The sequence below is a fragment of the Lithobates pipiens genome, unplaced genomic scaffold (assembly GCF_037356315.1).
Source record: "Lithobates pipiens isolate NorthernLeopardFrog02 unplaced genomic scaffold, aLitPip1_a1.2 Scaffold_27, whole genome shotgun sequence".
NCBI classification, from domain to species: Eukaryota; Metazoa; Chordata; class Amphibia; order Anura; family Ranidae; genus Lithobates; species Lithobates pipiens.
Genome location: NW_027507788.1, coordinates 110757868 through 110784395, shown reverse-complemented (window position 1 = coordinate 110784395; position 26528 = coordinate 110757868). Strand labels below are relative to the sequence as shown.

Genomic DNA, 26528 nt, shown 5'->3' with positions numbered 1-26528 from the left:
ATTACAGGCCAAGTCGCACTTCCACCTTGGACAAGGGAAAAGCTGGAAATATAAAATTATTACTTCCACACAACTCGAGTTTGGAAAAGAGTTTGCTCCTGGTAATACACCTGTCATGGAGCTCTAGCAAATGTGCTTCTGTTGATAATGACCTTATCATAGGTTGGAGGGACCAGTTGTCCCAGAAAGTTATGTTATCCCTAACGACACACCAGTGTCCTGGATTACAAAAAATGTATGCTCTCAGATGTGTCGGGCCTATGCTGACTGTTGACCTCCACCAGATGAGACAAGCATATCTGTTCAACGCACCTTTGTGCGTAAAGGGTGTTTTCTGTACTCCGACCGCTCTGAAAAAAAAAAAAAAGTAGGGCCACTGCCTTCTACCTTTACCGTTTGGACTGTCTCACTTCTTGATGGGTGGCACAGGTATGGCGGGAGGGCTCCCCATCGTCACTTTTGGAAAATCCATCACAAGCAGGGGTCTCCCCCTGTAAGTTTGCCCTTTGACACTCAGAGATGACAAATGTGACAGTACTGTCCTGGAACATTAGGGGATTACAAGACCCCCTGAAGCGGACCATGGTGTCATCCTTGATGAGGAAACTTCTCCCAGCCATTTGCACCCTTCAGGAGACCCATCTTACGGCTGACTGTGTCCTGTCTCAGCTACCAATGGGTGGGTAGGGTTTATCACTCCACTCACACTTCTTATTCTAGGGGTGTGAGTGTTCTGATACATAGCTCCATAGACTACGAGGAGCTTGGGTCCAAGATTGACACAGAGGGGAAATATGTCTTTCATATGTGTAGGTTGTGTACGCTTAAATGTATTCTTGCCTTTGTGTATGTGACCCCCCCCCCCCCCCCCGTATACTAACCAGGTAGTCAGACCTCTGGTAAACTTCCAGGTGAGATTCCCGGAGGTGCCGTTGTATGCCTTAGGGGATTTCAATGGATACACAGACCCGCTTTTAGACAAGCATCCCCCGGTGGTGGGGGGGGGGGGGGGGGGGCACACCGTACAGCCCTTCGGAAATGTATAGAGGAGGTGGGCTGGATGGACCCACGGAGAGCTAAAAACCCAGATGCAAAACAATTCTCGTGCTTCTCAAGAGTTATTCTTCACTGTCTGGGATAGATTTATGCCTGTGTTCATATGCAGCTGAACGACATATCTCTGAAGTGACTTATGCCCTCAGGAGTAGGCCGGATCACTCCCCGTTGGTGGCGACTCTGGAGGTACGTCCTCCCTCTGGGGTGACTAGGGCTCCATGGAAAATTAATGCTTTTTGGTTAAAACTCTTCCCTTCCCATGAGCAGATGGAATTGCATATTTCAGACTTCTGGCGTATTCATGTCGCAGATGAGTCTGCGGCCGTGACCTGGGAAGCCTTCAAGGCTGTTCTGCGGGGCCTTTTTATTAACGAAAATTCAAGCCATTAAAAAGGCAAATGCTCAGAGGGAGGAAATAGAACAGGTGGCGGAGGACCTGGAGAGTAAATTTATTGCAGATAAAACAGTGTTTAATAGGGAGGCATGGCTCTCGGCGCAAGATGCGCTGTACAGGACCACTGCCTCAGTGGCAGAGAGGAAGAGATTCTTCCAGAGGGCCGCATTTTATGAGGAGGGAGAGCATACTGGTCGCATTTTGGCAACTATAGTTCGTTCTCATCAGATGTCCCCCTCCATTGGAGCACTGCGTACCCACTTGGGTGGGGTGGCCAACTCCCCAGATCAAATTATGTCTGAACTTGTATGATTCTATTCTTCTTCATATGAGTCTAAGCAAACATACTCAATAGATTCCTTAAATGACTACCTAGATACAGTCCCCCTACCGAAGCATAACCGTCTCAGCCAGGGAGGCGCTGGATGCCCCCTTGACCCTAGAGGAGTTTGAGACTGCGACCAGTTTGTTCCCTAATTCTAAGGCTCTGGGGGATGATTGCCTCCCCATTAAGGTATACAAACAATACGGAGAACATATACTCCCGCACCTATTAAAGGTATTTAACGCAGCATTTGAGACAGGCAACCTCCCTCATTCAATGACCAGGGCAAATATAGTATTAATACTTAAGCCAAATAAAGACCCACTTGACCCAGGCTCCTATCGGCCTATATCCCTTTTACAAAATGGCATTAAGATACTAGCCAACGTACTTGCAATAAGATTGAACAGAGTCATCTCCACTATAATACACTCGGACCAATGGGGGTTTATGCCCCAAAAGTCGACCGCAAATATCTATTCCAGGGTGGATAACAAGAGGGACTGATCACTGCTGTCACTAGACACCCACAATGCATTTGACAGCGTTGAGTGGGAGTACTTGTGGGCAGTAATGAGTAAATTAGGAATTGGTGACAGGTTTATCTCCTGGGTGCAACTATTATATTAATCACCATTAGCGGCAATTAGGGAGGGAGGATTTCGCCACCATTTTATCTACATAGAGGCATGAGGCAGGGTTGCCGCCTGTCTCCCCTCCTTTTTGCTATGGCCATCGAGCCCCTAGCTGCCCTAATACGGGATAACCCCACAATACAGGGATTTCATTATGGGGACCTCCAGGAAAAGGTACTAATGTATGCTGATATTATGCTGCTCCTTGGGGATACATCCACTTCATTGACGGAAGCAATGAAAGTCATAGGACTATTTGGGAGATACTCTGGTCTTGTTGTTAACGGGATCAAGTCCTCCCTCTTACTCCTGGACAGGGAGCCCCGCCTGGACCAACAGACTTTACAGGATATCCCAGTATCTGCATCCCTTAAATATCTAGGTATACAGGTTACAGCGCGCCCACTGGACTATGTTAATTTAAACCTGACCCCTCTGGTTAACCGGTGTCGCGATCAGGTCAAGGTGTGGAGTAGGTTGAAATTATCTCCAGTAGGAAGGATAAATCTAACAAAGATGATTATTATGCCAAACTCTACGTGTTGCACAACTCCCCAATGTTCATCTCTTTGAGGAAGTTCAGAATTATTAATTACATTTTTAGATCATTCATATAGCTTGCGAAACCTCCTAGGGTCAAACTCGAGCAGCAGCTCGGCAGTGCGGCAGAGCGGCAGTAGACTTGGTGTATGATCGTATACTTTGAAACCCCATGTGAGGCTAATTGAACCAAATGAAACCCCCCCGATGTACCTAACTTTGAGCGGGTGTCTGAAATGTTTTGCCTGAATAACCTTTCTGTTTGAGACAAACAAAAAACACATTGACTGGCTAACATATGTACTTAACCACTTCCCGTCCGGTCAATAGCAGATTGACGTCCGGGAAGTGATTCTGTTATTCTGACTGGGCGTCATATGACGTCCTTCAGGATAAAATGCCGCTACATGCCCGTGGGGGCGTGCTTCACGGCGATCGGGGGAGCGGTATGTCAGTCTGAGGTGTGTCCAATCACAGCTGATCACGGTGTCAACAGGAAAAGCCGTTGATCGGCTTTTCCTCACTCAAGTCAGGCAGACTGGAGTAGAGGAGAGCCGATCGGCAACTCTCCTGACGGGGGGGGGGTTCCTGATATTTGCTTCTTTTTTTCTTTTTATCAGCGCAGCCCCCCCCCCTCGGATGACCACACTGCACCACCAGGGAAGCCCCCGGGGATGCGAGCAACATGTGGATGGCCAGGTATGTAACCCATGGCCATCCACATGTGCAAATGACAGCCCAATCTGTGCCAATCAGTACCCACAAATGGGCACTGACTGGCACCATCATGTACAAAATAAAAATAGTGATGCCCAGCAAGGCCACCCATCTGTCATCAGTGCCGCCTATGAGTGCCCATCAGTGCTGCATACCAGTGTCACCTATCATTGCCCATCAGTGCCACCTCATCAGTACCACCTCATTGGTGCCACCCTATTGGTGTTCATCAGTGCCCGTCAGTGCAGCCATATCAGTACCCGTCATTGAAGAAGAAAACTTACTTATTTACAAAAATTTAACAGAAACAAAGAAAAACTTGTTTTTTTCCCCCAAAAATGTCGGTCTTTATTTGTTGCACAAAATATAAAAATTGCAGAGGTGATCAAATACCACCAAAAGAAAGCTCTTATTTGTGGGAACAAAATGATAAATAAATTTGTTTGAGTAAAATGTATGACCGCGTAATTGTCATTCAAATTGTTAGTGCTGAAAGCTGAAAATTGGCTTGGGCAGGAAGGTGTCTAAGTGCCTGGTATTGAAGTGGTTAAACATATGCAATCAATAAATAAAATATTTAATACACAGGCACAACAACCAAGGAATAACTAGTAGAATGATAATAGAGTGAATGATAGAGAGAAAAAAGTCTGTAATGAGTTACATCGATGGACCTAAAGAAGTCTGCTGGCGAGTGCACCTTTCGCCACAATCCTCCACATGTGCTCCACACACCCCGTTGGGGTTCAAACACTTTGGACTGATGATAAAAATGAGCTTCAAACAACCACGATATCCTGCCTCATACACCAATACATGATGTCGAGGATTTTGGTGAAAGCTTCACTCGCCAGCAGACTTCTTTAGGTCCACCAATCAAACTCATTATGGACTTTTTTTCTCTGTCATTCACTCTTATCATTCTACTATTTATTCCTTGGTCATTGTGCCTGTGTTTTAAATATTGTATTTATTGATCGCATATGGTTAAGTACATATGTCAGCCAATGTGTTTAGCTTGACAGGAGCGCCGCTCTGATAAAATGTAATATCTGGTTGAATTTTCAAACCGTAACAAATTTTATCATATTCTAGTGTCTCCTATACCATGTCCCTGGTCTCTGACCATCTCCTGTATAAAAATATTTTTTTAAAAACAGTCATTTTCGGTTTTGGTTTTCGGCCTAGTATATTTTTCATGTTTGGTATCAGTTTCGGCAGCAAAAAACCCATTCGATGCATCCCTTATTTATATTATGGCATGGTTGTTTGTGCTAGAGGGGCTGCAATCTACTGGGATTTCTTCAGACACAACCATCTCTTGGGTTTACAGAGTGGTCTGAAAAAATAGGATTTTTAAAACAGCTTACCTGTAAAATCATTTTCTTTGAAGTATCTACAAAAAACTCATGATACAGATGTTATAAATTTAGTTGAAATTCCGTGAGTAAAATAAGTATTTGATCCCCAAGCAAAACATGACTTTGTGCTTTCCAACAAGGGTTTTTCCACCAAGTACTGAGGTAAGCCGTTTCATGTAGCTTTTTACCAGGTTTGCATACATCTCCGGAGGGATTTAGGTCAACTCTTATTTACAGATCTTTTCGAAATCCTTAAGGTTCCTTGGCTGTCACTTGACAGCTGAAGTTTTAGCTCCTTTCATAAATTTTCTATACAATTAAGGTCTGGAGACTGGCTAGGCCACTCCATGACCTTAACTGCTGGCCGACCGCCAGCTGTCAAATGACGGGTAGGTGGCGTGGCTCTTGTGGCGGGAGGCCGTCATATGACGTCCTCCCATTTAAACAGGGAATGCGTGTGATCGTGCATGCTCATACCTGTTCCTTCGGTGGTGGCATGTCACGAAGACACCGCTTGCCACCGAGGGGGGTGATCAGCCATTGGGTATGGCTGTTTACAACGTGATCGTGATGTGTGAGGAGGAGATTGCAGTAACATCTCGCTACCGCCTACAGTGTACACACCAATCACACTGATTTCCCCCCACAATAAAGAGGACCTTTCACCACCCATCATAGTACCTGTAACTCACAGTCCATCTGAGTACCTGTCTCAGTCCATCTGAGTACCTGTCTCAGTCCATCTGAGTACCTGTCTCAGGCCACAGCGCCTAGAGGCGATTCAGTTCACATTGTGCGCTATATAAGTATTTCATTCATTCATTCATTCAGTCCATCTGAGTACCTGTCTCAGTCCATCCGAGTACCCGGGTACCTGTCTCAGTCCTTCCGAGTACCCGGGTACCTGTCTCAGTCCATCCGAGTACCCGGGTACCTGTCTCAGCCCATCAAAGTACCCGAGTACCTATCACTGCCTTTCAGAGTGCCCGAGTACCTGTCACCAGGACATCAGAGTACCTATTTGCAGCCCATGCCTCATAGAATTTACGTTGGGGTGTTTGCTTTCCAAAATGGGGTAATTTTGTAGGTAATTCCACTGTCCTGGTGCTCCAGGACCTTCAAAGTGTGATAGATAGTAATGAAATGAGATGTGTCATTTATGCTGAAGGTACTACTTCAATGTTCGGCCTCTATATGTGACCAGGCTGTGTAAAAGTCCTACACATGTGGTATCGCCATACTCGAAAGGAGTAGCAGAATGTGTTTTGGGGTGTAATTTTTGCTATATACATGCTATGTGTTAGAAATATCTTATAAATTGACAACTTTGTGTAAAAAAAAAAAAAAAAAATGCATTTTCATTTTTTTCCACGTTTTCCAAAAACTTCTGGAAAAAAATGAACCGTTCAAAAGACTGATTATGCCTCACAGATTATACGCTGAGGTGTTTGCTTTCCAAAATGGTGTAATTTTATGGGCAATTCCATTGTCCTGGTGCTCCAGGGCCTTCAAACGTGTAATAGGTGATTGTGAAATGAGATTTGCTCATTTCAATTTAGTAATTTTTGCTCGTAGAACGCCTAAAGGTACTACTTCAATGTTGGTGCTCTGTATGTGGCCAGGCTGCATAAAAGTCTCACACATGTGGTATCGCCATACTCTGGATGAGTAGCAGAATTCATTTTGGGGTGTAATTTGTTGTATGCATATGCTGTGTGTGAGAAATAACCTGATAATATGACAATTTTGTAAAAAAAAATCAAAAAAAATCTTCATTCTGCAAAGAATTGTGGGGAAAAAATGACAACTTAAAAAAAAACTCACCATGCTACTTAATACCTTGGAATGTCTACTTTCTAAAAAGGGGTCATTTGGGGGTTATTTGTACTTTCCTGACTTGTTAGCATCTCAAGAAATGAGATACACCTAATGTACTGAAGGCCTGATCAGATGTGATCAGTTTTCAGTGATTGGCACCATAGATTGTAGACTCTCTAACTTTCACAAAGACCAAATAATATACACTAATTTGGGTTATTTTTACCAAAGATATGTAGTAGTATAAATTTTGGCCAAAATTTATGAAGAAAAATTACTAATTAGCAAAAGTTTATGACAAACAAAGAAAAAAGGCATTTTTTTTCCACAAAATTTAAGTTTTTAGTTTTTTTTTTCTTTATAGCAAAAAATAAAATAAAAAACCCACTAGTGATTAAATACCACTAAAAGAAAGCTCTATTTGTGTGGGAAAAAAAATACGTAAGTTTCATATGGGTACAGTGTTGCATGACTGAGTAATTGTCATTCAAACTGTGAGAGCGCAGAAAATTGGTCTGGTCAGGAAGGGGGTTTAAGTGCACTGTATTGAGGTGGTTAATGTGCTTCTTCTTGAGTCACTCTTTTGTTGCATTAGCGGTATGTTTTGGGTCATTGTCATGCTAAAAAACCCATTCATGACCCATCTTCAGTTTTCTGGCTGAGGGAAGAAGGTTCTCATCCAAGATTTTACAATATGTGGCCCCATCCATTAGCCCCTCAATGCGGCAAAGTCATCTTGTACCCTTTAGCACAAAAAAGCAACGCAGTGCCATATCGCAAAAAAAGTGGAATGTAATCACAAAGTAAATGTTCTTAATCGATAGACACATTCTACTAATTAAATATTTTGCATTTACTTTATTAAAAAAAAGTTTGATGACACTTTAACCCTTTCACTGCCAGGTCCGTACGCTGTACTGTCCTAAAAAGTGCCCGCAGGTGGCCAAGTCCATACGCCGTATGGGCCTCATACCTAATTTCTCCCTCTCCTATAAGCCTAAGGTCACTTCTATGACCATAAACTTAAATCAGAATTGTTCCACAGACTTGAACAATTCTATAACTGTGATCAGCGAAATAAAACCTGCTGATCAGAGTTATTAACCTCTAATGTGACTCGGTAAACAGTTGGTTAAAGTTGTAAACAAAAATGTTCTTAATTGAGACAGTACACACTATAGATGGATATGCTTTGCTCATACTTCGTGTCTGAGGCTTACAAACACTTTAAATCAAGCTTTAAGAGCTTTCAAAGGGCTTCCCGTTTAAGTATTTGAGTGGCTCTAGAAAAATATTGCTTAATGTAATTGCCATACCTATGGGCCTTTTGCATTTTAACTCTTGTAATGCTGGGCGTCGAGTACTCAACAGATATTTTCTTGGCACTTAGTGCGGGGAAATGGAAACAATGTAGGAGTTTTTCAGCCAGGCTTCCGGGTCCTGCAAATATGGCAGTTACATTAGGCAATATTTTTCAGAACTGCACAATATAGGAGGGATCTTCTAAAACATTCCGCAGTTTAACTTTATTAACTGCTGGCTGACCAGCTGCCGCAGTTGAGGGACAACATGGCTCGGCTGCGCGAATCGCTGTCCTGTTACGTCGGTAACATATTCGGCCACGGAGCCGATACTAGTGCCCAGCAGTCGCAATCACCGCCGGGCTCCTGCAATCGCTTGAGGCACACCAAGTACCGGGATCTGTGTATGTAAACAGTTTTTCCGGTTCTCTGAGGGGAGAACAAAGATCGTCTGTTCATACAGTGTGAACAGCGATCTGTCATCTCCTCTACAGTCCCCTCCCCCCTTCAGTTAGAACACACAATAGGGAGCACATTAACCCCTAGTGGTTAACCCCTTCACTGGCAGTGACATTACAGTAATCAATGCATTTTTATAGCGCTGATTGCTGTAAAAATGCCAATGGTCCCAAAAATGTGTCAAAATTGTCCGACGTGTCCACCATAATGTCACAGTCCCAATAAAAATCTTAAATAACCACCATTACTAGTAAAATAAAATGTAGCAATAAAAATGGCATAAAACTATTTACTATTTTGTAGACGCTATAACTTTTGCGCAAACAAATCAATATATGTTTTTTTTTTTGTTTTTTTTTTTGTTTGTTTTTTTAAATATGTAGAAGATAACATATCAGCCTAAACTGAGGAAAACAATTTTTTTAATATATATTTTTGGGTGATTTTATAGCAAAAAGTAAAAAATATAGCGCTTTTTTTCGAAAACTTTTTTTGTTTTTTTTTTGTTTATAGAGCAAAAAATAAAAACCGCAGAGGTAATCAAATACCACCAAAAGAAAGCTCTATTTGTGGGAAAAAATACATTAATTTTGTTTGGGTGCATTGTCACACAACCGCGCAATTGTCAGTTAAAGCGATGCAGTGCCGAATCGCAGAAAGTGCTCTGGCCAGGAAGGGGTTAAAACCTTCCGGGGCTGAAGCGGTTAAGTATAAAAAAAAGTGCGGAAACGTTTAGAAGACTGTATTTTAACCTACTGGGGAACTTTGATTGTGTAGTCAATTTCCTAGTCGAACATACTCAGTGATGGGATATAAAGGCTGCCTCCAACTGGCTGTACTGGTGATTTTCCTGTAGAAGTTTTAAAAATATAAAATATAGGCATAGGTAGCTACAAGACCCTAACTTCAGAAACTTAGACTGTGTACCAAGCGTTTGAAAGTCATTGGTTTGTGCACTTGCCTTTCGGCTACACCAGCCCCTTCACAGTAAAGTTTCTTCAAACTTTTGTTGTAAAAGAATGTTTAAGGTCCCTTTCACACATACGGACTGTTTGTCCGTTTTTCATCTATCCGTTGATGGATGAAAAAAACGACATCAATGGTAAAACGGGTGATCATCTATTTTCATCTACTTCCATCATCTGTTTTTTTGAACAGATGAAAGCCATATTTTTCATCAGTTTTTTTGGACGGAAAAAATGGTAAACTAACACATGGTCAGTTCTTCATTAGTTTTTTTGCATTGGTTGTTAGTCACCAATTACAGTGGGGAGGGGGCAGGCATTTGTGTCAGAGAAAGAAAGTATATACAGTGAGGGGGCAGTCTATACAGACGGGCTCCCTTACTTCCCAGTGCTGACTGACACTGTCAGCTTTTAAATGTAATTGCCAGCTTTTGCTTTCCTTGGGTTTTGGAGCTGTCATTTGGGGGGTGGTGGCAGCGGCAGTGTTTGCAAGGAGAGGGGGGGAGAAGCAATATACATATAGTGAGGGACAGTCTGTACAGACAGGCTCCTACACTTGCCAATGTTGATTGTCATTGTTGGCTTTAAATCTAATTTTCAGCTCCTTTTTTTTATTTTTTATTTATTTATTTTTTCTATAAACCGTGCAGAGCCAGAGCTGTAAAAAAAAAAAAAAAAATACATTCCTGAGCACAGAGATAATGAAGGGATGCAATGTGTATCTCGGTTCTTAGAACAAAGGAATGAACTTTGGTCTGTAGATGAGGGAAGTTTAACCACTTAACGACTAAACCTTTTTATGAGACTTGTTGGTTACAAGTTAAAAATCTGTATTTTTTGCTAGAAAATTACTTAGAACCCCCAAATATATATATATATATAATTAATATAAGTTAGCCCAATATTGCTGGAAAATGTGAAAGATGTTACGCTGCAAGAATCGTGAGAGAACCGTGAGCTTTGTGCTAAGCAAAAAAAAATGTGATTCTCATTTTATCTAGAATCGTGCAGCTCAAAACCAAAAATTTGACTCAAGTGGTTAAGTGGATGTAAAGAACTGATGTAAAAACTGATGTTAGCTGATCCATTATTTTTCTTTGAAATAACATGATTGAGCTGATGAAGCAAACTGAAGGCATGTGTGAAAGGGGCCTAAAGCTCTCTGCTTTCCCTATCAGTTACATAGGGTAAGTGGAGTCTGAGTGTCCCTAATGTGACAAAAGCTTGAGAATAAACCAACATGCAGGAGTTTTTCAGCCTAAAAATGACAATTCTAGGAGAAAGCGCTCTCCTCTCTGCTTTGTCACTGCTGTATTCCTTTTTGTCAAACAGCCTCTTCACACCCAACAGGCCTCGTATATGAGCATTCACTAGGATACTCTTTACTAAAAACAGCGCTTCTCTTTTAATAGTCTTTACTCTGTTTCCAGACCTTGGGGAGATCATACTGTAGATTATCCCACTTTTTTTTTAACAGTAAAGACATAATTGTTAACTAGTTTGAGCATTTATGTGAAAGTTGTCCAGGTAAAGGCCCTCATCAGATCTGGGTGTTTGTGGGTGGATTTCCAGCAGGCTGGACAGTCTCCTGTGATTGGGCCTTGATCTTTCCCTTTTTTTTATAACCAGAAACTTCAACATATGTCTATCTTTGACGACCTCACCATTCTTCCCTTTTTTTTTTTTTTTTTTTTTAATCTAAAACCTATGCTGTGTTTGTATAGTGTGAGAATTATTCCCTTTGTGTCAAATCAAACCTACAGCTTTTTCTGTGTTAGTATTTCAAAAACATTGATTAGATATGCATATTGTATCCAGTCTCCTGTTAATAACTAATTTATTTCCAACTTTAACATTTTACAGTTCATACACACTAGGGGCAGAAAAGATTACTGGACCTCTGGCAAAAAAAAAAAATGCCCATTTGTGATGGATTTTTTTCTGCCTGAAAACGCTCCTCTGCAAATATAACTCTAAACGCTCAAATGCGCATGGACACCTAGGTTAACATATAGTTGCTTATACAGGCTGAAGAATAAAAAAGATGAAATCTTGTATAAGCAGCGCTGTTTATGCCCAGTGTGCATGAACCCTTATAGTGCTCACTTATTTTCCATATTTTACCCTTTTAAGTAGCTTTGAATATTTGTTGTCTTTTCTGTAATCTGTTTTTTTTTTCCCACTCCTCAGGTTTGGTACAGCGGTGTGTGATAATTCAAAGGGATGAGAATGGCTTTGGGTTAACCGTTAGTGGGGATAACCCTGTTTTTGTTCAGTCTGTTAAAGAAGGTAAGTGTGAACATTATTGACCATAAAAACCCTGTAAGACTTCTCCGCTTCTCTCTGTATTTTTTTTTTTTTTTTTTGGTAGGTGTTTGTGAGTTATTGTATGTCAGAGCAAAATAAAAAAAAATAAAAAAACATATGCAGTACATCTCTGCAGTACCTGCAAAATTGTTCCTGTTTTATGCCTTTAAAGGCTCAATTACAGAAAATACATATTGATCTGTAATAAATGCATATTCAGCTCCTAACAATAGTTGTGAATTGACAACACATCATTTTGAGAACTGTGTGGTGTTGACTCTGCTCAAACATTCCCACTCTCCCATCTCTACAACTAAAGCCCTGTACACACAGGCAGAATATCGGGAGCCATTTGTGGGTACAAAAAATACTGGCCGATATTCTGCCCGTGTGTATGTCAGTCTGTCTGACAGAAACCGTCTTCTGTCAGACATGAATGCAGGAAAACCAGCAGCCGATTGACTCCCGATCAGGGCTCTCCCTGATCGGAGTGTTCTGGCTTAAGGGCGGCCCCCCTGTCAGGATACAACAGCTCAGTGGAGAGATTGCTGGACTAAACTTGCATGTTTAGTACAGTGGCTCCTGACCTAGAGCTGTTCATTTTTTTTATTTATTTATTTATTTTTTTTTACGTGCAACCCCGCAGTTGCACTGTAGTGTGTCCTATTCTTCAGTCCCAAGATAATAAATAGGAGGGCTAATTACTGACCTTCATATATGACAGGACAGGACAGCTCTACATTTTTGAAATGATCAACAGGATTTTCTTTATCATCAATTAGGGATGCAGGAATTGTGGGATATACTACTGTCTTCAGGAGGTTTAGGAGCCCTGTATAACCCGGTTTCCAACCAACATTTTTGCTAGTATCCTAGGAAGTTCCTCAGCTCTGATGAAAAATAACTCTAACCCCGCTGGACGGAAGATTGTGGGGCTAACTTGAAATGTGACCTTCGGGAGTGGTCTCTGTATTATGAATCCCAGACCTCTGTGTATTGTGCTAGTTAGCCACAGAGCACGATCCAAGTCCTGAGCTGTGGCACAACCTCTGGTGTATCCAATTCGACGGCTTGCATGGTCAGTAAGGGCAGCCAGGCTAAAGCACTGGGAGCTACCACCATTTTTAAATTCCTGTCACCACCAGTTTACAACAGTCGCTGTTATCACTAAGGGAACTGTACACTGATATTTTCTTGGTGGACTGTTTTGTGCCTGCATTACTTTTCTCCCACCTTTTGGCTTTGAGGAAGCATTTTCCCACTGCTGTCCCTGCTTCTTAGGTCCTTCTTGAGCTATGCAGCCTTCAGTTCTATTCCACTGCCTGCCTATAGTGAGTTCTTCACCTCCAGCCACCTGTGACCCTCATCTTCATCAGCTGCCTAGGTTTGTGAGTATGCAAGGCTTTCCCGCCCACTGGGCTACACGATGCAACATGTTATTATAAAGAGGACCGTCCTGCTGCAATAGGTGATATCCGCCCATACTCCTCTATTGTTGACAGAGGTAACTTTTCAGTATTCCCAGCAGGGACTGATGACTGCAACATAGACTCTTGGACTCCTGTTACTACAGGGCAGTCTTCATCAAAGTCTTTTACAGCTCTAAAGCATGAGGCTAAGACCTCAAGAGACAACACGTCCTCAAGACCCTTTAATATGCACATTGGAATTGCAGGGGTTCTAGGTATGTTCCGGTTCCATCTACAACAAAAATCAGTTCTCCTCTCACTGGACCTCAGTGCTTGAGGCCCCTATTAATATATTATTAATATATGGTGTTAAGATTCTTTAGTCTTCCACTGAAGTGTCTCTTGTCAGATCTTGATCCTTTTAAATCTGTGCCTTCTAATGTGCAGTTGGATGATCAGCCTGCTTTCTCTTTCCTCAATTGACGGACACAGCTCTTCACATTCTTGACCATAGGGTTATATCATCACCTTCAGCAGTAGGACTAGGAAAAAAGAACAAGCACATCACTGTCTATGGGCAGTCCTAACTGGTAGTAAACCCCCTCTCTGCTATAGGCAGCTATTCCAGGCATAGGGACTTTTAGAGCTATTGCTACAAAGACCTACTGGAAGCAAGCTGTGAAATTGTGAATTCCTCCTGTCAATGTTGAGGAGCATTATTTTGCTTATTTGGCTTTTTTTGCTTAGCCTTTCCTTCCACTTTAAGGTTGGGCGTCTCTTCTGCCTTTGACACAGTTTTCCCTGATGCCCCTAGAGCCTGGGATACATGCCTGTCTCATTGCAGGAGATCTTAGGATTTGATTAAGTCCCCAATTCTTCTAATGCTATAGTAGTACTTCAAAGACATTCCCAGTCTACCTCATACTCAGACAGACAACAGCAGATCTGACTGCCAAATGTCCTCTGTCTCATCTGGTCACCCTCAACCTAAATAATACTCCTCCACTTTTGCAAAATGCAGACTATTTGCATGTCCTGCTGGTTCCCTTACTAAGTTATCTTCTAGTAGTTTGGATTCTCAAGCTTCCCCTTGCAGTTCTACTCCTATTTGATTTAAATTAGATCACTACTTTCTTGCTAATGATCGCTTCATTCTTCAGTGTTTTATGGAAATGCTTATACTTGTTGCCTAGACCGATCCTCTGCCTGTTTGCTAACCATGTCTCTGCCTGTGGCCTGAATTTAACCCATTTGTTTTTCCGACTGACTATGTTTCTGTGAGACACCAGTCCCAGCCATCCTCTGTGGACCACTGTACCCCCGGAACTACAGGGACTCTTTTTGTTCTTCCTCTCTTCAGCCTTCTGTACTTCATGGCCACTTAACATGGCATTCCTGGGGGCAGCCATGTACAAGTAGGCTAAGCTTGCTTGGCTTATAGGAACTTGGACTACTACAGGTGACACTAAACTAAGCTATATTCCATGACTACCCATTTAGAGGCAACCATTACAGTACATGGTTTAGATACAATTGGTTGATTTGTGTCAATACACAAATCAACCAATTGAAGAATGTCATTTGAGGTATAATTCTAAGTATTGCAGTGCTGTGTGTGAGAAATATTACATTGACAGCTTTGTGTATAAAAAAAAAAGTTATTTTTCTTCTGCATTTTAGAAAAACTTGTGGCAAAACCAATGAAGTCTTCAAAAGACTCACAATACCGCTTAAATACCCTGGAGCCTTTGCTTTCCAAATTGTGGTAATTTTGTAGGTGTTTCCACTTTCCTGGTGCCCCCCAGAAATGTTAATTTATGTTCCTAGACTGTCTGAAGGTGCTCCTTGGATTTTGGGCCCCTCTTTGTGGCTAGGTTGTGAGAAAGATTCATACATGTGATATCGCCATACTGTGTAGGAGTAGACTATTGTGTTTAGGATTTTAATTCAAAATATATTTATGATGTGTGTTAGAAAAAATCCTATTAATTGACATTTTTGTTTTTAAAAAATAATTTTGATGTTTTTTCTTGCATTTTCCAAAAACTTATAGCAAAAAAAATGACATTTTCAAAAGACTCGCTGTGCCTTTCAGAAAATACCTTTGAGTGTTTACTTTCCAAAATGGGGTCATTTTGTGGGTGTTTAACTGTCCTGATACTCCAGGGCCTCCAGAAATGTGATGGGTAGTCAGGAAGCTAGATGTGTAATTACTGCTCCTCGGATTTTGGGCACTTCTGTATCTAGGCTGTGAAAAATTCTCACATGTGGTATCCACATACACTGAAGGTATAGCAGAATGTGTTTTTGGGGTGTAATTTTAAGTATGCCTATGCGGGGTGTGTGTGAGAGAAAACTTGGTAAAATAACAACAGATACATTTTTTTTTTTTTTTTTTTTTTTTAAAGACAGAACATTTACAGCTTTAAAAAAACTTGCTATGCCTCCTACTAAATATCTTGGGCTGTCTCTAGTACTTTTTCTAGTTTGTAAACACTATACTTTTTCATACAGACAAAGACCCCTTTTAAACTGAGGTGCTTTTCAGGCGTTTTAGCGCTATAAATATCGCCTGGAAGGGGCTTTCAAGCCACCCCAGTGTGAAAACCAGAGTGCTTTCACTCTGGGGCAGTTTGGTGGGTAATTTGGATATATTTTTATCAATATTTTTTTACTTGGGTGCAAATTTGATAACAGTTAAGAAAAAAAAAAAAAAACGGATTTTTCCTACAGTTGTTTCAAATACACCTTTTATGTAATTTGTGCAGCTCCATATATTTACTCTGAATTATAATAAAGCCATCTGGCTAAAATCGTATCCCACAGGTTTTTGTGTAACGTTGTAGAATGCCATTACTAAATAACCATTCTAAATAACCAAAACATTTCTGTAACTTTGCTACTTTTTTTTTTGACCCAAGTTTAGCCAAAAATTATTTGTGACATTTGTCCAGTTTGTTTTGCTGTTTTGTGTTCCCACTGGGGAGATGTCTTGGCAGTTCCAATCTTACCCAAATTGAACTCCCCCCTCACTCCAGTGCATGTGCCAACATTTTTTTTCTTTTACCGTGTTCTGCTTTTTATCACTCTGTGGCATCGTCACCAGGCATCCAATGCCTCTTCCTGCTGTAGGCATGCCCCCAAAATTTTATTTTCTAGTTGGTATTTATGCACAGTATGTGAGAAATCTGGATTTAAAGTGTTCACCTTTTCAGAAATAATGAATGCGAGTTGATGCACTGTCAGTGCTCACGCAACTGGTATAGTGGTCCAGGGATTTAAAATCCCTCTTCTCTAGGGCTTTTAAGTCCCCATGGAGACTGGGAGGGAGGGGGGTATAGGGCTTTTTTGTTTCTTTTTTTCTCAAACTCTTTAAGGCAGCAGCATTGCTTTGGTGAGAACAAATTCAGTATATGCATTTAGGCTAGTTTCACATTTAACTCCTTTTCTGCATGCTGTGTTTATGTGGTCCCAGCAGCCTATTCATTTGAATGGACTGCTATACCTATAGGAAAAAGGTCTCTGCAGCTTTTCAAAATTGCAGCTGCTACATTTTTAGATGGCCAAGCATCTTCGCACATCTGCTAAAGAACAGCGTGTTTTGCCTGTAGGTGCAGGAATGCCTGCGATTTAAACACATACTCGCATAAGTGTGGACATGGCCTAAGAGAGGATCAGCAATTTGTGGAGTTTTATAATCCAGCAGGAGAGAACTCGGTCATGCTGAAAACTCTGTTCGAAGTTTCAGTACAGCAGAGGCAGGGTTGTCAACAAACTGCAGGAAATAAAAAAAAAAAAAAAAAACAGTATTTTGCTGAATCAAAAAGTTATTTACTTTTTAGCATTTTATCAAATTGATAAAAAAATTGCTCAAATGTACATGTATTACAGAGATGTGCTGTGTGTGTGTGTTTTTTGCCTAAATTAAGCCACTTCACTTTTTTTAAAGGCGAAAATTTGTTTTTTGGGGCATACATTTGCAAACCGTGCCATGTTAAAGCACCTCTGCAAAGTGTGGTTTCTAACTCAAAACTACTGAATCTGACCTTACAACCTGAGGCCCATACTGTATATAATAGCAATAGCCAAACTTGGCAAATAAAATGGCAGCAACTCACACACCGTATATAACTAGCATAGGAAAGGTGTACATGGGCAGGGCAGAACATTGAACTTTGCAAACATTCCCAGCACTTCAGCTAGTTGGCAAGCATTTTTCACATTTGGGTTAAGAACAAAGATTTGTGCTGCATACAGACTGGTGTCAGATAGAACAGGAAAGGAGGAATGTGAAATGTTGACAGTGATAAAAATATAACCGCTTTTCTAACCCTTCCCTACACAGTCCAAAACTGGAAAATAAATATTCTGCAGATGAGCTTTTAATACCAGGATGTGGCTCATCATGGACATATTTTTTCTTTGCTTATAAGTTAAAAACTTTTGGGATGTGTTTGGATATTGGTTGTTATTGAACAAGATGACTCTAGGTCAACAAAGACTCTTGAAGTCCCAGTTAGCTGATAATGGGGTTACACATGATGGGCCATAGTACTGTGTTTATTCCAACTACAAACATTATTAAGGTGCATATTCGCTTTTACTGCTAATAATGTGCTCCTCTTTGCATTAGATGGCGCTGCCATGCGAGCCGGAGTGCAGACGGGTGACCGCATCATCAAGGTACAAAAAATGTTGATACTTGAAAAAATTATCCTGCTTCTTTATATATTTGTATCCTTCTGAAATGATTGCTCTTTCTTCTGTCGTAAGAGCGTCACTGGTTTAGAAAAAAAAAAAATCGATTTCAGTATGGTATTCTTAAAGGAGTTGTAAAGGTACTGTGTGTAGCAGCCCCCTAGCACCCCCCTAATTACCTACCTGAGCCCCTTCTCTCTTCAGCACTGTCCACAATCCCCTCAACCATCCAGGACACTCCTCCTGATTGGCTGAGACACCACAGCGGTGCCATTGGCTTTTGCGGCTGTCAGACAATCAGGAGAGAGAGGGTTGGGACCAGGTCAGATCTCCATGTCTGAATGGCTACACGGGCTGGGTGCCTCCTGTTGCAAGCTGCTGGCTAAGGGGTACTCAAAGGAGGGAGGGGCTAGGAGCAGCGAAGAGGGACTGGAAAAGAGGAGGATCAAGGCGGCTCTGCAAAACCAACTGCACAGAGGAGAGAAGTATAACATGTTTATTTTTATTTTTTTAAACGAGCCTTTACAATAACTTTAACTCAAAAATGCACCTTCTATTGCTCCCAGCTGCCTTCAAATCTCTACATTCCTTGTTTGTTTGTTTTTTGCTACTTTGACCTTCCTGTTAGATGGTGGCCACATTCGTTCCAATTGTCCCACTGTATGTAGGAATGTAGCCACCCTGTAGTGTGCTTTGAGCAGTGCACTTGTTACAAGTAAATGGCGGGAGGAAAAGGAGAGTTTTGATAGCTTACAGACCTGGTTATAAGGAAACCAAAAAACACAGTAAGAAATGATTTTAAGAAAAATAAATTACAGGACTATTGAGTAGTAAATGTGTATGGATTTTTTTTATTTTTTTTTGGAAAATTAGTATATTGTTTAGTGTCATGTTAATATTCACTGTACCTTACTTTTTGGTTAATGTTTGTGACCTTTTGCCTTTCTTTGTAATTAGGACATGCAACTCATCTCCATCTGTATTTTTTCAGGTTAATGGAACACTGGTCACACACTCTAACCATCTGGAAGTGGTAAAGCTTATAAAGTGTGAGCATCCTTGATTTTAATTTACCTAAATCATTGTCACAATGAAGGTTTCTACAGTTTCTACAGTGAGGGAACATAAGCTGTTAAATTTTGCATACTTTATATATGAAAAGCAAAACGAAGGAACAATACTGTGCTAATCTGTGAAATATTTAAAAAGAAGAAAGCTGCTACATATGAATGTGACAAATATTCACGTGAAACAAAAAAATAAAAATATAGCACTAGTGTCAAAATACCATATGTTTAAAACGCATAATAAAGTGACCATCAATCAAAATACACTAATTAGTGACTAAAATGTATAAATATAAACAAGTCCATAAAGTGCCAATTAGGATACTAGAGGGATCCGCCAAACAGCCAACCAGCTTCTAGAGGAGAAAGGTCACCGGATGTATAAACCTCTTAAGGTGGTAACATCAGAAGGGTAGTATAGATGGATACTCTTACCAGAGTTGGTGGATCTCTGTGTCAGTGACAGCAGATCATAAAAGCATGCAAGACCCCGATGGTGCAGGGGACGGTATGCTGAGTCATGGATGATCCTCCAACACTACGGGCCAATCGGTGATGACATCAGGAGACCTTTAAATGAGGGAATCCAAGAAGAAAAAAGGGTGCCAGCAGAAAGTATGCCATCCAAAGGTGGTCAGCAAACACTTGGAGCAGGTGATATGTAAAACAAAAAACACAAGCTCCCAATGGTGCAGATCAAAAGGCAAAGATGGCCATTTATTTCCATAAAAACAGCAAAAAAATATACAGAATAAAAAGTGATCACGAAACCGGGTTTCCCCGCTCCCCATATTGCTTTTTAAATAAAAAAAAAAATCCCAAACAAATTTTAAAATTCAAGGCAGGAGACCATTTCTTGAGGAAAACTTGTTCTATTGTGTGCCATACAGCAAAAATCCAGCGATTATGTTCACCACCATTGAGCGTTGCCTGCTCACCTCGGGGAGAGCCCCCACAGGTCAATCACGCCTTGAGTATAACGATCTTCCAAGATCATAAAACATGTACTGTATCCATGATCGCCTGCAGCCCTCGTATTAGCATTCAGTTGAATCTGCTCCTTAAAGATTACTGAAGACAATTATAGCGCAATACTGCTTCAAATCAGCCACTCGCAGCATCTTTGATAATTGCATGTAATAAGACTTTAAGAGCTCGCTGCCTCACTACTAACTTCCTGGTTTACGTCACTGGCTCCTCCCAATGTGTTGCATCACTGGTCACGTGGCTTTCTCTTGGGACGATTCCCTTGAGAAAGTTGCGCGACCAGTGAGGCAACAAGTTGGGAGGAGCTGGTGACGTCCCTTCTGGTGTCTCGTAAACGAGGAAGTAAGTGATGAGACAAGCTCTTACATTTTTTTTTACAAAATTAAAAAAAATCTAGATCAAGGTTTGATCCAAGTCAGGCCCAGTTTTACCTTTTTTCAGTCAAAGGTCAAGGTCAGTATTTTTTTTTATTTGTATCGGTGTCAGAGTCGGTGTGCTTTAGGTAGGATAAAAAAAAAAAGAAGCAAAATACGCACCATTGTGTGTTCCTTGTATTGATCAATTTCACGTGGATCAATAAACCAATACTCTTAAGTGTTTTACTTAAGAATGTCCTTTTTTATTATATGAATTGAAGGTAACAAGCTAATAATGGTAACTGTAACTTCTGCTATTGATTTGACCTTCTTGTTCAATGGTTCAATTCTCATCTAATCTAGCTTGCAGGCTTTTAAAAAGAAACTCTCGATCCAACTAAACTGCAGCATAGATTGTGTTGACATGCAGTAAATATGGGTAAAATATATTGCATTATAAATGTGTTATTTGCTAGAAGTCATGGCTTCTCCTTAGGGAGAAAGGGGGTTATAGAAATTCCAATGTCTTTTGTATTTAATGTTTTTTTTTCCTTTTTGGTGCTGAAGCACATATTCTTTCTACAACTAGCTCTACAATCTCCCTTGCTTGGGAAAGGTGCCTTTTAAGTTGTTCAGATTCACACTATAGCCAAATGACGGCTAAGCGCGGACCTGCTTTGCCAGAAGTATGTCTATTGACATCCTCCTGTGTCTGAGTGGCTTGCGCGCCCTGTGATCAGCTAGTCTATGAAACTCTCTGGATCACAGATCAGAGTAAGGGGTCGATCCTGACCCCTTACCACGTGATCAGCTGTCAGCCAATGACAGCTGATTATGTGATGTAAACAGAGCCCGTAATCTGCTATTTTTTCTTCTCGCACTGACAGCGTGAGGAGAAAAATAAAAGCCGATCACTGGCAGCTGTGATCGGGACATTGGTCCCGATAACGTAGATTGCCCCAAGCTCATCTGTGCCACCTAGCAGTACACAACAGTCCCACCTACCAGTCATCATTACGCCACCCATCAGTGCCACCAATCAGTGCCTCATCAACAATACTGTCAATCAGTGCCGCCTTAACTGTGCCTATTAGTGCCCACCAGTGCCGCCTCATCAGTGCATATCAATGAAGGAGAAAAATTACCTGCTTGCAAAATTTTATAACAAACTATGAAACTTTTTTTTTTTTTCAAAATTTTCCATCTTTTTTTGTTTAGCAAAAAATAACCCCAGCTGTGATTAAAGACCACTAAAAGAAAGCTCTATTTGTGTGAAAACAATGATAAAAATTTAACAATTATACAAGAAAAGCCGCGCTTATGGAATGGGCCACGATCAAACAGGGATATATATGAATATTTATGTACCCCCAGACCCTTTCTCTCTTAATAGTTTGTTATTAATTTTGATTCCTTTATTTATAAAAAATATCAGTTTTGCAAAGTATAGGAATTTTATTAATTTTATGAGGTTGCTGCCTCCCTGAAATACACAGGCTGCGTTCAACAACTTGTGTTTGGAAATTGAATAATTGTTGTGGGCTGCTGGCGCTACCTCAGGCTAATGTTAGGTTTGAGCCTACATTGGCCATTTATTATCCCTAAAGACTATATATATATATATTAGAATCGTGTTTAATGTTATATCCCAATTACTGTGATTAAGCCATAAAGGTTTTTTCTCTCATATCCTTAATCCAACCAAATGTGACTACACAACACTTATATTAATTGCCATATGTGAACTGAATAAGTTCGTCACTTCTTTCAACAAAGAGCTAGAAACAAAAACCACAAAGAGCAAAAAGCAAAAACCAAGTGATGTCCAAACTATTCTGTGATACTGAAAGAAATCCCCATATATGGGAAGTGTAACAGCTATACCTCCAATACACATACACAACCCTTGTGCTAATTATTATTTATACTGTAAACCCCCAAAATTAATCAATAATAAATTTGTTTACGTGTAAAACCAAAAATTATGAAAGGTACAATCTCATCCAATATTTAAAAAAAGAAAAAAATGTGAATAATAAAAAATATATGTGAAAATAAATGTGAATAAAGACAAAAAATGTATATATAAACAAAAATTGTATATATATGTATATATAGTCCACGATAAATCTTCTATCAGGTATTCCCAGATGTACAATTATTCTGCTTCAGATAACAGGAAGGTGACTTTTGTGATTATGCCTGCTTATTGGTGACTTCCGTGCTCATTCCCCCTCAAGGGTCCCCACTCACCGAATCCACGCACCCCCTAGGGGGTTATACGCCTGTAATCTGTATTCCACTTTATTGAGGATTCCACTGCTCGGCTCTGTCTTCAACAGGTCCTCCACAGGCTTTTTAGAGGAGATGAAAAAACTCTTTTGTCCGCCAGTAATTCCGGTTCGCCAGCACACGAAGCGATCCCCCTGAGCGAGCAGCGTGCGCTCCAGCTGCGCTCCAACGGGCACAGTAATTGGGATATAACATTAAACACGATTCTAATATATATATAGTCTTTAGGGATAATGGCTAATGTAGGCTCAAACCTAACATTAGCCTGAGGTAGCGCCAGCAGCCCACAACAATTATTCAATGATAAAAATTAAATTTGGGTACAGTGTTGTATGACCATGCAATCATCATTCAAAGTGCGCCAGCGCTGAAAGTTGAAAATTGGTCTGCACAGAAGGGGGGGTTTAAGTGCCCAGTAAGTAGAATTGTATTTATTTTGCAGAGATGTACAAAGTCTCTATTTCTGTCATCTGTTTCTTTCTACTGTATGTTCCTACTTGCTTTCTGGTTATCTTTCTACTTCACAAAAAAGACCATTTCCTTTACTCCTTTCAGATTCAGTCACAAAAGTTGATCATCTATGTCCCTGTTTGAAAAGAATTACAAGAACTTTCTAAATGCTACACAGGGACCCTTGCCCACTATGGATGCATGTCCCATCATGCCTCTAAAACATCTTTACTATTACAGCAGTAGCTGTGCTCCTGCACTGTCTCCTGTATATCTGCCAGTATATCTAATGCAGTAGCTAGGCTTCTGCCTTGTCTCCTGTACACATGCCACTATATCTCTCATATGAAAGATGCTGTACCTTTTTAATAGCAGAGACAGCATGATGGGTTATACGTCCGATTTATTCAAACCAATGTAGGCCACATTGAGCTGTTGCTCAGCCCAAATATTGTTATCCCAGTGTGCCTTGGAGACCATTTCCTACAAGGGTCCATAGCAAATTCTTTGAGCCTAAATGCTCATGCTCACACTTTTCTTCTTTTGGATAATTTCACAGCTTTCTAAAGTATCTCCCTGCTTAAAGTGGAAATAAACCCATTGATTTAAACAGTAAAAAAAAAAAAAAAAAAAAAAAAGGCATGCCGGGGAATGCTAACTGCACATAGGCTGTGCTCTCAGCCAAACTATCAAACCATCCAATGGCTGGTGTCATAACGAATCACATGTGCAGCACCATAGCAGTTGAAGATTAAACAGAGGCAAAGATGGTAGCTTCCTTGGCTGAAAACGATAGGGGAGTTTACTTCCACTTTAAGCCCCTTCTCAAAAAGAATTTCTGGTTCTTGGGCATTTTACAGCATCTATCAACTGTTCCTCACAAGTTGCACATTCAGAACCTTTTTTTCCTTTCATGGTTTAAAAAAATGTTGACTACAGTTTTTATTTTTATTTTTTTATTTCTCTGTTAAAGAGGAGCAAGATGCAACCACCTTGTTGAAGTTCCCAAGTGATATATGAAGCCAGTTGATGAGTCTACTTCTCACATACCATCCAAAGGATCAACATTGGACTGGTCCTTTTAAAAACTTTAGTAGCCTAGCTGTCATGCTAAATATTTGCTTCAGTATATGCTTTAACCACTATCTTGGGATACATATGCAGCAAGTGATTTAATAACACCTAGATTACATCCCTGTTTTTGACCATGATTAGGACAGTATTCTCGCCAGAAGATCAGCATGACCATTTAGGAATTAGCATTTTCAGAGGTTTGCCAGGAGTGTCTACAGTAGTTAATATTTTTGTTTTGCATTTACAATGTAGAAAATGGATATTTCATGTGGGAAAATAAAGCAATATTTAGTCATACATTTACTAAGAGAGAAGTTGGTACGAACAGGGCAGTTTCATCCAGCATTGAACCTTCCCTGTAGACCATCAGATAGTTACAGTATAATGTGGGGATATGATCTGGAAGCTGTCATTTTCTACAGAACACAAGCAAGAAATTGCAATGGTATATAGCTGAGTATAATAGCATTTTGCCTCTATTTTTTTTTTTTTATCCTGAGAGTAGTGTGTTTTTAAAATTACACTGGCTTCTGATCTTAAAATATAATGTAATTTTAAGCAACTGTTATCACCTTGACTTGAAAAAGAAGTAGATGGTTTATGTAGATTCTTTTTATTTTCTTGTTACAGCTGGCTCATATGTGGCCCTCACAGTTCAAGGACGGCCTCCGGGGTCTCCTCATATTCCCCTCTCCGAAGGGGATCCATTTTCTCCAGCACCTTTACCTTCTTACTCACCAACCAGTCATGGGCACCTTGAAAGAATTACTAGCCCTATACCCATGGGGGTAAGTACTTCAGGTTATTGTTAGTTTTACTGCAAAAAAATAGATTGTTACATACTTTTCTTTAACTGAATATATTTTGATTCGTAACCTAAAAAAACACTTTTTTTCTTTATTGTACATCATAGGACACAGAGCCTTAAGTATTTACTTAGTGGGTTATAGCTACCTTCAGATGTTGACACTGGCACACCCAATACAGGAAGTTGACACCACTATATAACCCCTCCTCCTTCCAGGAGTATCTGTTTTTTTCCGCCAGTGTCTAAAGGTGTTGGCACGAGTGAAGATGTGCTCTGTGGAGCTCCAGGAGGGATCCATTCTGGAATTAAAAAGCCTCCACAACCGGATCCATCTCGACACTGGGGTTCCAGGATGGTACCCGGGCCTCGCATAGAAGAATGAGGTTTTGCCTTTAACCCTCCTATGAGGGCTGGACCCTAGGAACCAGGACTCTTTTTGGTCTTGCTACATTACCTAAAGCTGTCCTGAGGGTTGCTATAAATGGTCCAAAGGAGTGGAACCCCTATTAAAAGGGCCCCAGTCTTTGAAGGCTTACCATGCTGCCTGCCGTAATGGGTGAAGTTTGGATCTGTCTGTTTACAGCAGTATCCTGCAGCAAGGAAAAGGTAAGAGGAAAGCATAGGAACGGCAAAGTCCACCTATGACTTTTCTTTCAGTTCTATTGTAAAATGCCTTAAAACTCCTCTAGAGGGAGTAATAGTGTATAGACCCTGTTTAAATCTGTGCTAATACAGCGTGTGTCTCAGCAATTGAAGGGGGGTCTCCTCTCCCCCTAAATGGGGAAACTGAGTGGATAGGGGATGCATGCTATGTTTAAACAGCATATATGTGAAAAGCTGATAAAATGGCTATGTAAATCCCCTTCCCCCCTCCCCTGCCTCCTGCTTCCCCTCTGAGGTGACTCTTGCTAAAACACAGGAAAGGGCGTGGTGCATACATAATCGGGCTCACACCTGAAAATGTTTAAAGCTGATACTCGGGGAAACCGTGTCTATCAGAGCAGCTGAAGCAAGGCTGCCACAGGACACAGAAGCGTTGGTGCACGTAAGGGGTTTACACAGGCATTTGCAGTACAGGAAAAAACGTATTGTTTAGCATTAGATCATTCTATGCTACCACTGTTTTTCCTACTATTGTTCAAATAGAACAGTTCTTAGAGTACCTTTGCTTTTTGTGCTTTGCACTATGACTTCAAGGCTTACTACTAAGGCACCAAAACCACCCCTAGGCGCCTCCACATTGTTATCCTCTCCGGAGATAGCTGACATGTCAAGCCAAGGTGAGTCCTTGGAAGCAACTGGTGGTGCAACTGCTTCTCACACTTCAGCCCCTGTATACTTGACTGAAGATGCATTTTCCTCTGCCTTGCAGGGTTTAGAAGGAAGATTAGCGGCTTTAATCACATCCTCCATTAAAGGGGATAAGAAGCGTGCTAGATCCCTCTCTCCCACTGCAAACCCCTTACCAGGGGAAGAGTGGGGGACAGGATGAGGTATTGCCCTCAAACG

The 26528-nt window shown here is 40.8% G+C and overlaps 1 protein-coding gene across 5 annotated transcripts in view; it reads left to right on the top strand.

The window, feature by feature from the left end:
* Positions 1-26528, top strand: part of ARHGEF12 (Rho guanine nucleotide exchange factor 12) — a 428628-nt gene that overhangs the window by 93406 nt on the left and 308694 nt on the right. For all 5 annotated transcript variants that reach the window (XM_077457372.1, XM_077457369.1, XM_077457370.1 and 2 more), the window contains 4 exons: positions 11762-11860; positions 17921-17970; positions 18977-19034; positions 24842-24999. In XM_077457372.1, the coding sequence (XP_077313498.1) occupies positions 11762-11860; positions 17921-17970; positions 18977-19034; positions 24842-24999 (365 nt within the window). The remainder of the gene's footprint in view (positions 1-11761; positions 11861-17920; positions 17971-18976; positions 19035-24841; positions 25000-26528) is intronic.